At 41.7% G+C, this 15685-nt stretch overlaps 1 protein-coding gene across 1 annotated transcript in view; it reads right to left on the minus strand.

Annotated features, from left to right (window-relative positions):
* Positions 1–14311, minus strand: part of LOC135474668 (E3 ubiquitin-protein ligase ZNRF2-like) — a 31640-nt gene extending 17329 nt beyond the window's left edge. Inside the window, 2 exon segments of the mRNA XM_064754205.1 lie at positions 13863–13917; positions 13920–14311. Coding sequence (XP_064610275.1) covers positions 13863–13917; positions 13920–14183 — 319 coding nt within the window. The 5' untranslated portion in view covers positions 14184–14311.
* Between the last annotated feature and the right edge of the window lie 1374 nt (positions 14312–15685).

Genomic DNA, 15685 nt, shown 5'->3' on the forward strand with positions numbered 1-15685 from the left:
CTGTGTGTGTACATATGCATGTATGTCTGTGTGTGTACATATTTATGTATGTCTGTGTGTACACATACATGTATGTCTGTGTGTACACATACATGTATGTCCTTGTGTGTATATATATACAAGTATGTCTGCGTGTGTACACATACATGTCTGCATATGGACACATACATGTATGCCCCAGCGTGTACACATACATGCATATCCCAGTGAGTACATATACATGTATGTCCCAGTGTGTACATATACATGGATATCCCAGTGTGTACACAAGCGTGTCCCAGTGTGTACACATACGTGTACATATATGCCTATGTGTACACATACACGTATGTCTGCGTGTGTACATATGCATGTATGTCTGCATGTGTACACATGCACGCATGTCTGTGTGTACATGTACATGTATGTCTGTGTGTGTACACATACACGTATGTGTGCGTCTGTACATATGCATGTATGTCCGCGTCTGCACATATACATGTACATATACATATGTTTACATGTGTACATATACAAGTATGTAGAGGCCTTTTGAAATTAGTATGTGTTAGATATTGATGCACATACATATATACATGTCTGAAAAAAACATGTACCTATATACTTGCAATGTACTCAAAAATATTCCATTCATACCATGGTGGCCAGTACTATAATGGGGGAAAACCAGGAGGAGCACCTTGAAGCCCACAGCCTTCTGCAGGTTGCTGGCAGGCTTTCCCACGTATGACCACAGAGGAAGCCAGTGTCAGGTGCATTTGAACTCACCAAGATCGCAGTGGTGAGAGGCTTCTGGGTCATTGTGCTGTGCTAGCAGTGGTGAGAGGCTTCTAGGTCATTGTGCTGTGCTTGCAGTGGTAAGAGGCTTCTGGGTCATTGTGCTGTGCTTGCAGTGGTAAGAGGCTTCTAGGTCATTGTGCTGTGCTTGCAGTGGTCAGAGGCTTCTGGGTCATTGTGCTGTGCTTGCAGTGGTAAGAGGCTTCTGGGTCATTGTGCTGTGCTTGCAGTGGTAAGAGGCTTCTGGGTCATTGTGCTGTGCTTGCAGTGGTAAGAGGCTTCTGGGTCATTGTGCTGTGCTTGCAGTGGTGAGAGGCTTCTGGGTCATTGTGCTGTGTTTGCAGTGATGAGATGCTTCTGGGTCATTGTGCTGTGCTAGCAGTGGTGAGAGGCTTCTGGGTCATTGTGCTGTGCTTGCAGTGGTGAGAGGCTTCTGGGTCATTGTGCTGTGCTAGCAGTGGCGAGAGGCTTCTGGGTCATTGTGCTGTGCTTGCAGTGGTGAGAGGCTTCTGGGTCATTGTGCTGTGCTTGCAGTGGTAAGAGGCTTCTTGGTCATTGTGCTGTACTAGCAGTGGCGAGAGGCTTCTTGGTCATTGTGCTGTGCTAGCAGTGGTGAGAGGCTTCTGGGTCATTGTGCTGTGCTAGCAGTGGTGAGAGGCTTCTGGGCCATTGTGCTGTGCTAGCAGTGGTGAGAGGCTTCTGGGTTATTGTGCTGTGCTAGCAGTGGTGAGAGGCTTCTGGGTCATTGTGCTGTGCTTGCAAGGGTGAGAGGCTTCTGGGTCATTGTGCTGTGCTAGCAGTGGTGAGAGGCTTCTTGGTCATTGTGCTGTGCTAGCACACCAACTACTAGTCCAGGGAGGACTTTTGTTTTTTCCAGGAACTGAGCGGGCTACAGAATACTTCAATATGTACTCTGATAAAAGATTACTGCTGTAACAACTTTATTGTTTATTTTAATAATGATTATAATGGTAATAACAGTGATGTCATTATGATTAAGTCATTTCAGAATGACGCATTCTTGTAGGACAGCAGATCATTCCCAATGAGAACGTATTTGTATAAACATATATGCACAGTACAAGTTATAGTGCAGGCTAACTGGAATGGCTTGACAAACGCATCAGACTTTAAAACAATTCTGAGGCTATATCACTTGGGCCTAGCATTATAATATGCTCATTCTTCCCGAACGGGATCCCTATTGTTATTGTTCTGTTTTTTTAATTAGGTCACGAGTTACAAAAAGTTTGCAAAAATGGTTCGCTTCCGGTCAAAACTCTGGAAGCTCGCCATTGGTCGAGGTTGTGACGTCACAAAAAGCTCTGAAATGTCAATTGTTCTCAACATATTCTGATGTATCTTGAGCTGCCAAGTCAAGCCGGCCAAGTTTACCAAGGAATGGCCGTTTTTCACCAGGCATAGCATCGCATAGGGAATGACCGGCCGACTGCCTCAGTGACAAACGGTGTAAGGTCGCATGGAAACTTTGAAAGCCGTGTAGCTAGTTATGTGTTGATTTGCGACCAATAACTTATGCTCTCATATGAAAGATGTAAGCATAAAGAAAATTTGTATGTAGACTTGAAGTGAGAATTGCGACTGCCTTGGGGACTACATGAGATATACAATAGTATGGATGGTAGGGGAGATGCTGGCAAAATTTTCTAAGACTTGACCTAATTACACAAGGATTTAAACGCTAACTGTCTCCCGGGAGCGTGGTGTGACGCCTGTCAGTCATGTCAGAGTTCGATCCCAGCTTAGCCAATTTGTCCGGCGATGAAAATGTTGTCAACTTCAAGGTTTTAAGTAGGCTGCTAGGCGTAGTTCGATGTTCTGATGACGAATTTGGTGGTTTTTCCTTTCTCCGACGCATGGTTTTGTCGCCAATTGCCATGAAGATGCAAAAAAGTACAATTTTCGCCCATGTTTGGAGGTCACGTGACACAAAACTGCTGCAGCTGTGGAGCTGGAAATGACTGTGCAAAGGGCCATATGTGTAGTGTAGGCGTGCATAAAATCATTGAAGTTTGTCAATAAATGTGGGAGTTGCAATGCTTCAAATATTGTCCAAAGGCCGATTTGCTATATTTGGCACTTTGACGTCCCCATGTTATATGATGCATTTTAAATGCATTTGCGACTACGATGAAGGCAGGAACATTGTAAGCATGTTACCCGTAGTTTGACGTCCTGATCATGAATCTGGACTTATTTCTTTCTGGCGACATTTAGTTTTCGATGCTTTCGGCTACACTATCCGTGATCTCCCGAAACGGTTGTAGGATGACATTCAGCTATACAGTACTCTATTAGATGGCGTAGAGATCTAACTACAACAGCAAATGACGTGGACATCTAAAAGTTAGCTTTGTTTTGCGCAGACCTTGTCCTCTTTACTATACGTTAAACAGGCCAGGGTGATTGACAGATATGGACATGTGCCGTGGTCAAGGTGTTGACTTTCTAACAATGGCCGAGCTATCAGTAGAGCAGTGAGTCTGTGTATGGCAGGTCGTGGATTGAGACATGAAAGTACAAACTTGCTGTTACACTGGTCATGTTTTTGTGTTATTTCTTACAAAAAGCGGGCTAAGTCTGCCAAGGAATGACAGTTTTTCACTGGGCATAGTGTAGCATCATCAAGCTCGCCGATCTATTCGCGGGAATGCAAATGACCGACCGACTGCCTCAGTGACAAACGGTGTAAGGTCGCATGGAAACTTTGAAAGCCGTGTATGTGGTTATGTGTTGATTTTCGACCAATAACTTAAGCTCTCATATGAAAGATAGAAGCGTAAAGAAAATGTGTATATAGTCTTGAAGTGAGAATTGCGACTGCCTTGGGGACTTAGTGAGAGATACAAAAGTGTGGATGGTAGGGGAGATGCTTGCGAAATTTTCTCCAACTTGACGTAATTACACAAGGATTTAAACGCTAACTGTCTCCCGGCTGTGTGGAGTTACGCAGACGTGTCTGGGGCAGTCGAATGGCCAAGATCACTGACGTCAGGAAATGGACATCAGGCAGATCGCGCCGGGTTTGTTTTTTCTTTGTTCTTCTTTCTTTCTTTTACCGCTGACGCCTGTCAGTCATGTCAGAGTTCGATCCCAGCTTAGTCAATTTCGCAGGCGATGAAAATGTTGTGAATTTCAAGGTTTTAAGTAGGCTGCTAGGCGTAGTTGGATGTTCTGATCATGAGTCTGGTGTTTTTTTCTTTCTCCGACGCATGGTTTTGTCGCCAATTGCTATGAAAGTGTGAAAAAGTGCAATTTTAGACCATGTTTGGAGGTCACGTGAAACAAAATCACTGCAGCTGTGTAGCTGAAAATGACTGAGTTCAACAGGCTATATGAAAATCGTTGAACTGTCATAATAAATGTGGGAGTTGCAGGGTTTGAAAAATTGTCCAAAGGCCGATTGGCTATGTTTGGCACTTTGACGTCCCCATGTTATATGATGCATTTTAAATGCATTTGCGACTAGGATGAACACACGAACATTGTAAGCATGCTACCAGACGTAGTTTGACGTCCTGATCATGAATCTGGACTTATTTCTTGATGGCGACATACAGCTTTGCCGCAAATTGCGATCAAAACGCAAAAAAGCGCAATTTTTCACAATATTTGGAGGTCTGGTGAGAGAAAACCGTTACAGCTGTAAAGCTGAAAATCACTGAGTGCAAAGTGTTACACATGTACTCTATGTATGTCAAAAATCTTTGATCTGTGTCATCAAACAAAGGACATGCACGTTTTCAAATAATGTCCTAAGGCAGATTTACCACATTCAGCACATTTACATAAACTTGCTGTTACAAGAGCCGTGTATTATTTGGTGGGGAAAACGTCATCGATCCGATCCGGGATTCCGGCCTAGGATCTGCTGTTCGCAGATCCATTCCAGTTTTTAATTGATTCACTGCTTTGCTTGAGTTTTCAAGTTGTTAATTTCATTGTGACTATATAATTGTGAAAATGACTAAAAAAATTCTGACCAGGTTAGCCACTTTGGAGAAAAGGCAAAAGGGCTAGCACTAACACAACACATGGTGAGGAGGAGTATCAGACAGATAGAGAAGTCTGCATGGCCAAGGGGAGTATCAGACAGACGGAGAAGTCCACATGGCGAAGAGGAGAATCAGACAAACAGAAAAGTCCACATGCGAGGATGAGTAACAGACAGAGATGTCCACATGGCAAGGAGCGGTATCAGACAGAGAAGTCCACATGGCCAGGAGGAGTATCAGACAGACAATGTCCACATGGCAAGGAGTATCATCAGCAAGACAGAGAAGTCTGCATGGCGAATAGGAGAATCAGACCAACAGGAAAGTCCAAATGGCGAGGATGAGTATCAGACAGAAAATGTCCACATGGCAAGGAGTATCATCAGTAAGACAGAGATGTCCACATGACAAGGAGCGGTATCAGACAGAGAAGTCCACATGGCCAGGAGGAGTATCAGACAGACAATGTCCACATGGCAAGGAGTATCATCAGTAAGACAGAGAAGTCTGCATGGCGAATAGGAGAATCAGACCAACAGGAAAGTCCAAATGGCGAGGATGAGTATCAGACAGAGATGTCCACATGGCAAGGAGCGGTATCAGACAGAGAAGTCCACATGGCAAGGAGAGGTATCAGACAGAAAATGTCCACATGGCAAGGAGTATCATCAGTAAGACAGAGAAGTCTGCATGGCGAACAGGAGAATCAGACCAACAGGAAAGTCCAAATGGTGAGGATGAGTAACAGACAGAGATGTCCACATGGCAAGGAGAGGTATCAGACAGAAAATGTCCACCTGGCAAGGAGTATCATCAGTAAGACAGAGAAGTCTGCATGGCAAACAGGAGAATCAGACCAACAGGAAAGTCCAAATGGTGAGGATGAGTAACAGACAGAGATGTCCACATGGCAAGGAGTATCATCAGTAAGACAGAGATGTCCACATGGCAAGGAGAGGTATCAGACAGAGAAGTTCTCATGGTGAGGAGTATCAGACAGACGTCTATCCATTTCATGCCTAAAGCAAACTGAAAACTCACTTTACACACTGTGCCGTATGCGATGTACACAAGTACATACACACAAGACCAGTACACAGAGTACATATAAAATGGTTCTACAAGGGTGCACTTAGACCAGTGTTTTAACTGTTTCCAGGCCTGTCAGTATAGTACTGGCAAACATGGCCTAATCCCGCAAGTAGACTGCAGTAACTGACTTCTCCATGGATCTCAGCACAACTGGTCGGTTAGCTATGGTGATTTTGTACACCCACCCGCCCAAGACTGGCAGGGTCTATATCCCGGACAGCATCTGCATGGTACCACTATCATGCTGCATCTTTCAAATTATCCACTCTGCATGTAGTAAAGCTATCAGTCGTGGGACCAGGAAATTTAAACCAGTATTCAATTATAACTACATACAAGCATACCTATACATGTATATTCAGTGCAATTTTGAGAAAAGGAGTTGTATCCTGTTCCATGTACTGTGCTGTACAGTACATTATATACAAACCGTTACCATTTCCCGGTTCTACACATTACCTTATTCACGCTACAAAACATATGTAACCTTGCTGATAAGACCATAAAATTTCACTCATTCATTCAAAATCGATCTGAGGCATCATTATTGAAAGACTCTTGGAGGTTTGCACTATTATGGCTTAGGGAAGCTTTGTTATCTGCTTAAAGAAGAGCTTGGTCACTATTTATTTATACTTATTTCATGAGATTTTTACGCCATACTCAGGAATACTTCACATATGACGGCGACCAGCCATTATGGTAAGTGGAAACCGGGCAAACCCACAAACACCTGCAGGTTGCTGGCATACCTTCCCACGTTCAACTGGAGAGGAATCTAGCATGAGCTGGACTCACAGCAATCCCACTAGTGGAAGGCTCCTGGGTCAATGCGCTGCGATGGCCACGGGGGCCCCTTGGTCACTTTTTAAGGTTGAAAAAGTGCATATCACCAATCCTTACTATAAAAATCAAATAAGTCAATAATGAACTAATTTAACACGTTTCCTTGTCCTCATATTTCGGCCATAAAACAAATATGGTTAATACACTGCAGCTGGCTTCACGGCAAGACTGCAATGTAACCAAGAAAGTCTCAATAAAAGGGTGTGTGTGAGTGTGTGTGTATTTCATAACACGACATACACAAAACAGGACAATGCTGGAAAAGAGATTTATGTACCGGATAATTCTTGTTCATACATGTACAACAATAGCATGAGACACTGTACATCACAAGTATATGAGCGGGGTGGGTGAGAGGTCAACATAATGAGGTGATTGAAAAGTGATCAGATAATATGGTTATCATGATGTCAATGTGACCACTATAACACTGACATCAGATGTGATGTGAAATTCCATGATCCATTGTGAAATGTATGATCTTGAAACTCTCGGTACATACCAGATGTACACTCCAGAAAATATATTTATCCCACATCTGACAAAATGTTGGATTGTGAATACAATGGTCACATCGCTGAAGCAATTCACCTATACATCAGTCTTCTGCAGTGAACTGATGGGTCTTTGCAGGATAAATTTGTTACATGCTTACTCAGTGATAGGATACGGAAATACAATGTGTCAGTAACCTTCATTATATGAGGATTACTGACACCATATATTTAGGTATCCTATCACTGAGTAACCATGTAACTAATAACACAGGGAGATAGTGCACCTACAGGTATACACGTATATAGGTAAATGACATCCTTGATCATCAGTACTGCATGGATTTTCACGTGTATGTCAACAAGAGACATGCGGCACAAAACATTAACAAGCATGTCATCCGCTGAATCAGCCGCAAATATATCTTCATTGCAGTATCAAACAAACAGTAGCCATGCAACTTATTCTTGCTTATGTATGACAGATGTATTTGGACTGTACCATGCTGTATATGTACATGTGATTCTACATGTATTTTGACTCTACAATGCTATATATGTACATGTCATTCTACATGTGTTTCGACTGTAGAATACTGTGTATGCACATGTGTGATTCTACATGTATTTTGACTGTACAATGCTGTATATGTACATTTGATTCTACATGTATTTTAACTACAATACTGTATATGTACATGTGATTCTACACGTATTTTAACTGAATGATACTTTACATGTGACTCTACATGCATTTTGACCGTACAACACTGTGTAAATGTGATTCTACATGAATTCTGACTGTACAAAACTGTATATGTACACGTGTGATTTTACATGTATTTTGACTGTACAATACTGTACATGTACGTGATTCTGCATGTATTTTGACTAAACAATAGTGTACATGAACATTTGATTCTACATGAATTTTGACTGTACAATGATGTACATGAACATGTGATTCTACATGTATTTTCACTGTACAATACTGTACATGTACATGTGTGAGTCTACATGTATTTATACTGTACAATTCTGTATATGTAAATGTGGTTCTACGTGTATTTCGAACACAATACTGTATATGTACATGTGATTCTACATGTGTTTCGACTGTAGAATACTGTGTATGTACATGTGTGATTCTACATGTATTTCGACTACAATACTGTATATGTACATGTGATTCTACATGTATTTCAACTGTACAATGTTGAATATGTACATGTGATTGTACATGTATTTTGACTACAATACTGTATATGTACATGTGATTCTACATGTATTTTGACTCTACAATGCTATATATGTACATGTGATTCTACATATACATGTGATTCTACATGTATTTCGACTACAATTCTGTATATGTACATGTGATTCTACATGTATTCTGACTGTGCAATATTGTACATGAACATGTGATTCTACATGTATTTTGACTGTACAATAGTGTGTGTGTAAATATGTGATTCTACATGAATTCTGACTGTACAAAACTGTATATGTACGTGAGATTCTACATGTATTTTGACTGTACAATACTGTACATGTACATGATTCTACATGTATGTTTACAGAATGATACTGTACATGTGATTCTACATGTATTTTGACTGTACAACAATGTGTGTGTAAATATGTGATTCTACATGTATTTTGACTGTACAATACTGTGTGTGTAAATATGTGATTCTACATGAATTTTGACTGTGCAATACTGTATATGTACATGTGATTCTACATGTATTTTGACTGTACAATACTGTATATGTACATGTGTGTTTCTTCATGCATTTTGACTGTACAATACTGTATATGTACATGAAAATCTACATGTACTTCAACTGAACAATACTGTGCGTGTACATGTACAATACCGAACTGTTCAGGTCGGCCATAGCCAGGTTACATGTAGTTTAGTCCTACAATTACATATGGTTGTGATTTTCTGACTTCACAATCAAATCCTATTTAAATGCCAGGCCAACTAAGAATATTATCTGCACTGGACATCTTATCTCCTGTTAAAGAAAGAAAAATAAAGTAAAGTTTTCACATTTATATTTTAGATTAGAGTTTATAGCCTAGCTAATGTCACAGCTGTGTCGAGTCAGAACTAGTTGCAGTGGTGTTGCAAGCAGTACGGCTGTATGGCCATGGCCATACCACTTCTCAAAAAGAAAAGAACGCCCCCCCCACCCCAAAATAAGTAAATAAACTAAATCTAAAGTGAAGTCGAACCTATTTAATAGCGACCAACAGAATGAAGGCCCATGCACACACATGTGCACTGTAGACTGTTAAGCACATAAAACTACAATGGATCTGTGTGAAGAATAAATACCTAGTAGAACGATTTCAGGGCATCTCCAGCTGTCTAGCATCCCAAAGCTCCTTGGCCTAGGTGGCTCCTGGACACTTGCCTTTTTTGCTGGGAAAGTCAACCAATGGCTGTACCACTTTCAAAGTGCTTCACACACGGATGAGTTATAATCCGTTTAAAAAAGTCAGTGTTCATGGACAACTGATCTGATACAACCATATGTAACAATGTGAAATGGCTATTCCTGCATCTGTCACCAACTAGTCTACGGTCAGTTCCTGATAGCAGACCATGTTATACACACAAGAACACGTACTTTCCATGATTAGTTGGAAATAGTTTGAATTAACATCCCATCAATATGACAGCACATGTACAAGAGGCCAGTCAAATACTGTGTATATCATATGATGACTGGGTGGGACTTCTTAATATGGCCGACAACTGATATTATCCTGAAGAAGACAAACTTATCAAGTTATGGCGAGGCTGCCTTCTTTCTTTGATAATTCATCAAAATTATCCTCTCCACAGAAAGCAAAATCCAAGGACTATGAAGAAATTGCCTTTCACTCTAGATTTGTAAATGAGTTAATGTAGTATATGCACACATAATTGGTATTACATGAGATAAAGGCCTTAATTACCATTATTCAAGGCCTAATTTTTTCCACCAACTGAGATTTAATAGAGCTACTTAAGCGCTGTGAGTTTATATACCTTTTTGTGCAATTGTGTATAGTAAGGAGATGGTTATGTGGTTCAAACTCGCTGCTGACACAGACTGAACATCGGCGGAGTGACAAAAGCCATGTTATGAATATGATCAATCAGATCCAGTTAGTTGTGTGGAGTTGTGTGCGACATTGGGGTCCAGTTAGTTGTGTGCAGTTGTGTGCGACATTGGGGTCCAGTTAGTTGTGTGGAGTGGTGTGCGACATTGGGGTCCAGTTAGTTGTGTGGAGTGGTGTGCGACATTGAGGTCCAGTTAGTTGTGTCGAGTGGTGTGCGACATTGGGGTCCAGTTAGTTGTGTGGAGTTGTGTGCGACATTGGGGTCCAGTTAGTTGTGTGGAGTTGTGTCCGACATTGGGGTCCAGTTAGTTGTGTGCAGTTGTGTGCGACATTGGGGTCCAGTTAGTTGTGTCGAGTGGCGTGCGACATTGGGGTCCAGTTAGTTGTGTGGAGTGGTGTGCGACATTGGGGTCTAGTTAGTTGTGTGGAGTTGTGTGCGACATTGGGGTCCAGTTAGTTGTGTGGAGTTGTGTGCGACATTGGGGTCCAGTTAGTTGTGTGGAGTTGTGTGCGACATTGGGGTCCAGTTAGTTGTGTGGAGTGGTGTGCGACATTGGGGTCCAGTTAGTTGTGTGGAGTTGTGTGCGACATTGGGGTCCAGTTAGTTGTGTGGAGTGGTGTGCGACATTGGGGTCCAGTTAGTTGTGTGGAGTGGTGTGCGACATTGGGGTCCAGTTAGTTGTGTGGAGTGGTGTGCGACACTGGGGTCCAGTTAGTTATGTGGAGTGGTGTGCGACATTGGGGTCCAGTTAGTTGTGTGGAGTTGTGTGCGACATTGGGGTCCAGTTAGTTGTGTGGAGTTGTGTGCGACATTGGGGTCCAGTTAGTTGTGTGGAGTGGTGTGGGACATTGGGGTCCAGTTAGTTGTGTGGAGTGGTGTGCGACATTGGGGTCCAGTTAGTTGTGTCGAGTGGTGTGCGACATTGGGGTCCAGTTAGTTGTGTGGAGTGGTGTGCGACACTGGGGTCCAGTTAGTTGTGTGGAGTGGTGTGCGACACTGGGGTCCAGTTAGTTGTGTGGAGTGGTGTGCGACATTGGGGTCCAGTTAGTTGTGTGGAGTTGTGTGCGACATTGGGGTCCAGTTAGTTGTGTGGAGTGGTGTGGGACATTGGGGTCCAGTTAGTTGTGTGGAGTGGTGTGCGACATTGGGGTCCAGTTAGTTGTGTGGAGTTGCGTGAGACACTGGGGTCCACTTAGTTGTGTGGAGTTGTGTGCGACATTGGGGTCCAGTTAGTTGTGTGGAGTTGTGTGAGACATTAGGGTCCAGTTAGTTGTGTGGAGTTGTGTGTGACATTGGGGTCCAGTTAGCGGTGTGAAGTTCTGTGCGACATTGGGGTCCAGTTATTTGTGTGGAGTGGTGTGTGACATTGGGGTCCAGTTAGCGGTGTGGAGTTCTGTGCGACATTGGGGTCCAGTTATTTGTGTGGAGTTGTGTGTGACACTGGGGTCCAGTTAGTTGTGTGGAGTTGTGTGCGACATTGGGGTCTAGTTAGTTGTGTGCAGTTGTGTGCAACACTGGGTCCAGTTAGTTGTGTGCAGTTGTATGCGACATTGGGGTCCAGTTAGTTGTGTGCAGTTGTGTGCGACATTGGGGTCCAGTTAGTTGTGTGGAGTCGTGTGCGACATTGGGGTCCTCTTAGTTCTGTGGAGTTGTGTGTGACATTGGGGTCCAGTTTGTTGTGTGGAGTTGTGTGCGACACCGGGTCCAGTTAGTTGTGTGCAGTTGTGTGTGACATTGGGGTCCAGTTAGTTGTGTGGAGTTCTGTGTGACACTGGGGTCCAGTTAGTTGTGTGCAGTTGTGTGTGACATTGGCCCCCAGTTGTGCTCAGTTGCAGTTGTGTGAAATACAAGCTTTGTTTGGTAATAATTATAATGCTGATCATTTTGAGATCTATAAAAGATGGAACAGAGACCTTCTATATCCTACTTACACATGGAACCATCTGATATTATGTTCACACAATGGTGCAAACCAACAGTAAGCTATACAACATAATATTAATGTATATGCTGCACTGCATGGTATTTGTTTCCTTGAAAATTGTGCTCAAACACATGGTGATTGCAGAATTGAAGTTCAATTTGGTCCAAAAATGAAACTGACACATGTATCTTAATACTTGGAGTCAGCGGACATAATACGTTACTCAACAACCAGTATCTAAATAAAATAAAAACAAAGAAGACCTTCTTACACAGAGGAAAAAATCAGTATTCAAAAAAACAAAAACAAAAACAAGCTGCCAAGCACTGATCCATTATTTTGAGGGCAATTGTTCCAAATGTAACATCTGATAAACTCTAGATACAGCTGGAAGAGACCAAACTAATTCTAGTAGTTACACCAAGGCAGACAAATCGAATTACAGATGGAGACCTACAAGAGTCCTGGATACTGCTTCCATTCAATCAGATGATGATCACAAGAGATTAAGTCAAGGCCGCTAACTTAAAGTATGGCTAAAGAAAAAATAGCATTTGCTACAAAATCTGATGAGGTCGCTAAAGTGAATGGTTAAAAAAAATACTGACCCAGAAGTAGCCCTGTGAAATGTTCTTGAGTAAGGTGTAATACACCAATCAAGTAAGTATATAAATAGATCATAGGCCTTGGGAAAGGTACCAGACTGAAATACAACTCTCCTCGGCTGAGACAGAGCAAAATATCCTATCTGTGATATGTTGACTATTACTAATGAAAGTATTATACTTAAACTATAAAATTGAGTAGGTATATTACTTAAAATTGAGAAAGTATATTACACATTCATTAAAAAAATTGCGAAAATCTGCTAAAAATCCCAGAAAACTCTCATGGTAGATTTTGTACAACATTATCATCTAAATAATATTTTAGAAAATAATTGGTGAAGGTGACTTAACAAATTGAATTTTTCATTATGATTATTTTGGATAATCTGCATCCATTTCTGAGCCCCCCCAAAAAACTGAAATAATGTTGCAGCAATGTAATGTGTGGGCAGTGATGGAAAACTAGAAATCTAGCATCTTTGGGCCTAAAATTGAGATCTTTAGCAAAAGCTGTGCAAAAGAGTCTGGAATACACAAAAGAATGTAAAATATTTTAGAAAATGGAAGGTAACATGAAGATGTAAGCTCATCCAAGGGATTTCTCCCTTAGAAAGTAACTACTTATCAATAATGTTTGAATACAATGTACAACTACCGACGACCGACGACAACTTTGGCGACGACACATTAGAAAGCCCTTTTCATTGTAACCCTTGCCACAGCCACCCAAATTAGAGTTACATGTTTGCAACTGCTGGATTTGAACCGCTACCTCAACAGGCTACAATCAACAGCACAATCATGAGTTTTCTGCCAATTTTGCTCCATCAGCCTCCAGCTCCCACAGCCACTGAGTAAATATTAATCTTAGCTACTGGACTAGGCATTATACCGGTAATGTAGCTATCACAGATTTACTGTTTCACAATATCGTTGTTTATCATGCCACTATGAACGTGACAAGTAGCTTACTCAACTCACCTTGGAGAGCTATCAGCTGCACTGGTAGAGATTGAGGAAAACCACGGCCACCAAACGGGAGATGTTGATGTCGTCAGGGGTGCTGGAGTCCGAATCAGGCGAGCTCGTGCCCCTGGCAGCCCCGTTACTTGTCGGTATATTCAATGAGTTTGTATGTGGACTATTACCCGTCTGAAAACTTCCCAAGCTTCGCGCACGAGCCCTCGAACTGCTCGAACCGCTAGACCCCCCAACTGCAATATCAGGCCCGCCACTTGGGCCAGCACCACTGCCCGAATATGTCCGCATTCGCGGTGCTGGGGTGCTCGGTTTGCCACCCATTTCAACCTCAACCAAAGGAAACTCCCAAAAACCACAGGCTCACCGAATTAAAATGTCGGAGGCACACTCTTCCTAATAACCTTCTTCGATAGAGCGCAAAAGTTATCGTCCGCCATGATGTCTTCCTTGTTTTGCATCAACCTCGGAACCAACACAAAATATGACGTCTTCTCTCACGTGACATTGTGTTACGTTTCGCCCGACTGGGGCCTGTGTCTAGAAGTCATGTCAGAACTAAATTGAGTATATCACGCATGCAGTTTGCCCATGGAACAAGTTCTTGTTGTTTTGTGTGTGTGTGTGTGTAATATTAAGCCAGTTTTTTTTTATACATTTGGACGAACTGTTATTTATTTGCTGGTAACACAAAGGTGACCTATATTTCAACCAATGACGACTTGCTTAATAATTGAGTCTTTGCCGAGTGGACGTAGGCCTACATTGTACATTTAATTTCTCTCTGTGTCGAGCCTATACATTCGCGCCAATTGTGAAAATCTTTAACATTCTGAAATAACAAACGCCTGCCTGAGAACAAAGACAATCTAGTGAGTGAGTGAGTGCTTGGGGTTTAACGTCGTTCTCAACAATTTTTCAGTCATATGACGACGAAAGACAATCTAGCGCGGCGCTAAGTTGTTGCAGCCACCATATCAGTTGCTATATCAGTAGATATATTTACATTAGTAATTGTGATTCATTGGGTAAACCGCTTATTTTCGGGAATGAAACTGAAACTGGAATTGTTAAAAGACTTTTCCTAGAACTTTTATTTAAGATAAAAGAAATAATTACACAATAATTAAATAACTGTTAATAGCAAAAATTAGATGCATATGAGTTAATTACCATAACTTATAGCACCTAGTTGACCATATCAGCCATCTGATTTACAGTTATCTTATATACTATTAGAAAAGTTGTAATTTGTTTTTCATTTGGCTGATACATACATGACTATGTATGCATTCTTGGTCCATAACTAGGTATATAGATACATGTACAACATATTGGTCTATACGTGTACTTCTGGTTCTGGTGAATTCATATGTCAGATAACCAGGTCCGGTCTGTCATATCAATGACGTATCAATGTGTTAATTTACAAACCAAGCTAGAAAACAGCAACATCAACATCCAACGACTTCAACATACTCAAAGATAAAATCTATGGATATATAAAACACACGCAGCGGATCGAGGTGTACCATACAAATAAATTCGGTATGCATGCATGAGCCTAGCGCAAGCTTAATACATGCACACGTACGTATATTTTAATTAGCGTTCTCTCCAGGTATGCTATAATGTCAAATAAAATCTCACTCATGAATTACTGTTTTCAGGTCTGGCTTGTTATGATAAGCCAACTCTAACAACAGAAAGGTAACTTAAACATCAGAAAATATATAAACATACAATGGGAGCGCATGTTTTGCTTTCTGCTGTGACCTAATTTCGAGTGACCCAGTTATGAAAACGAGGCTGCTTTCCGTCAGCTG

Source organism: Liolophura sinensis, chromosome 9, assembly GCF_032854445.1.
Source record: "Liolophura sinensis isolate JHLJ2023 chromosome 9, CUHK_Ljap_v2, whole genome shotgun sequence".
NCBI lineage: Eukaryota > Metazoa > Mollusca > Polyplacophora > Chitonida > Chitonidae > Liolophura > Liolophura sinensis.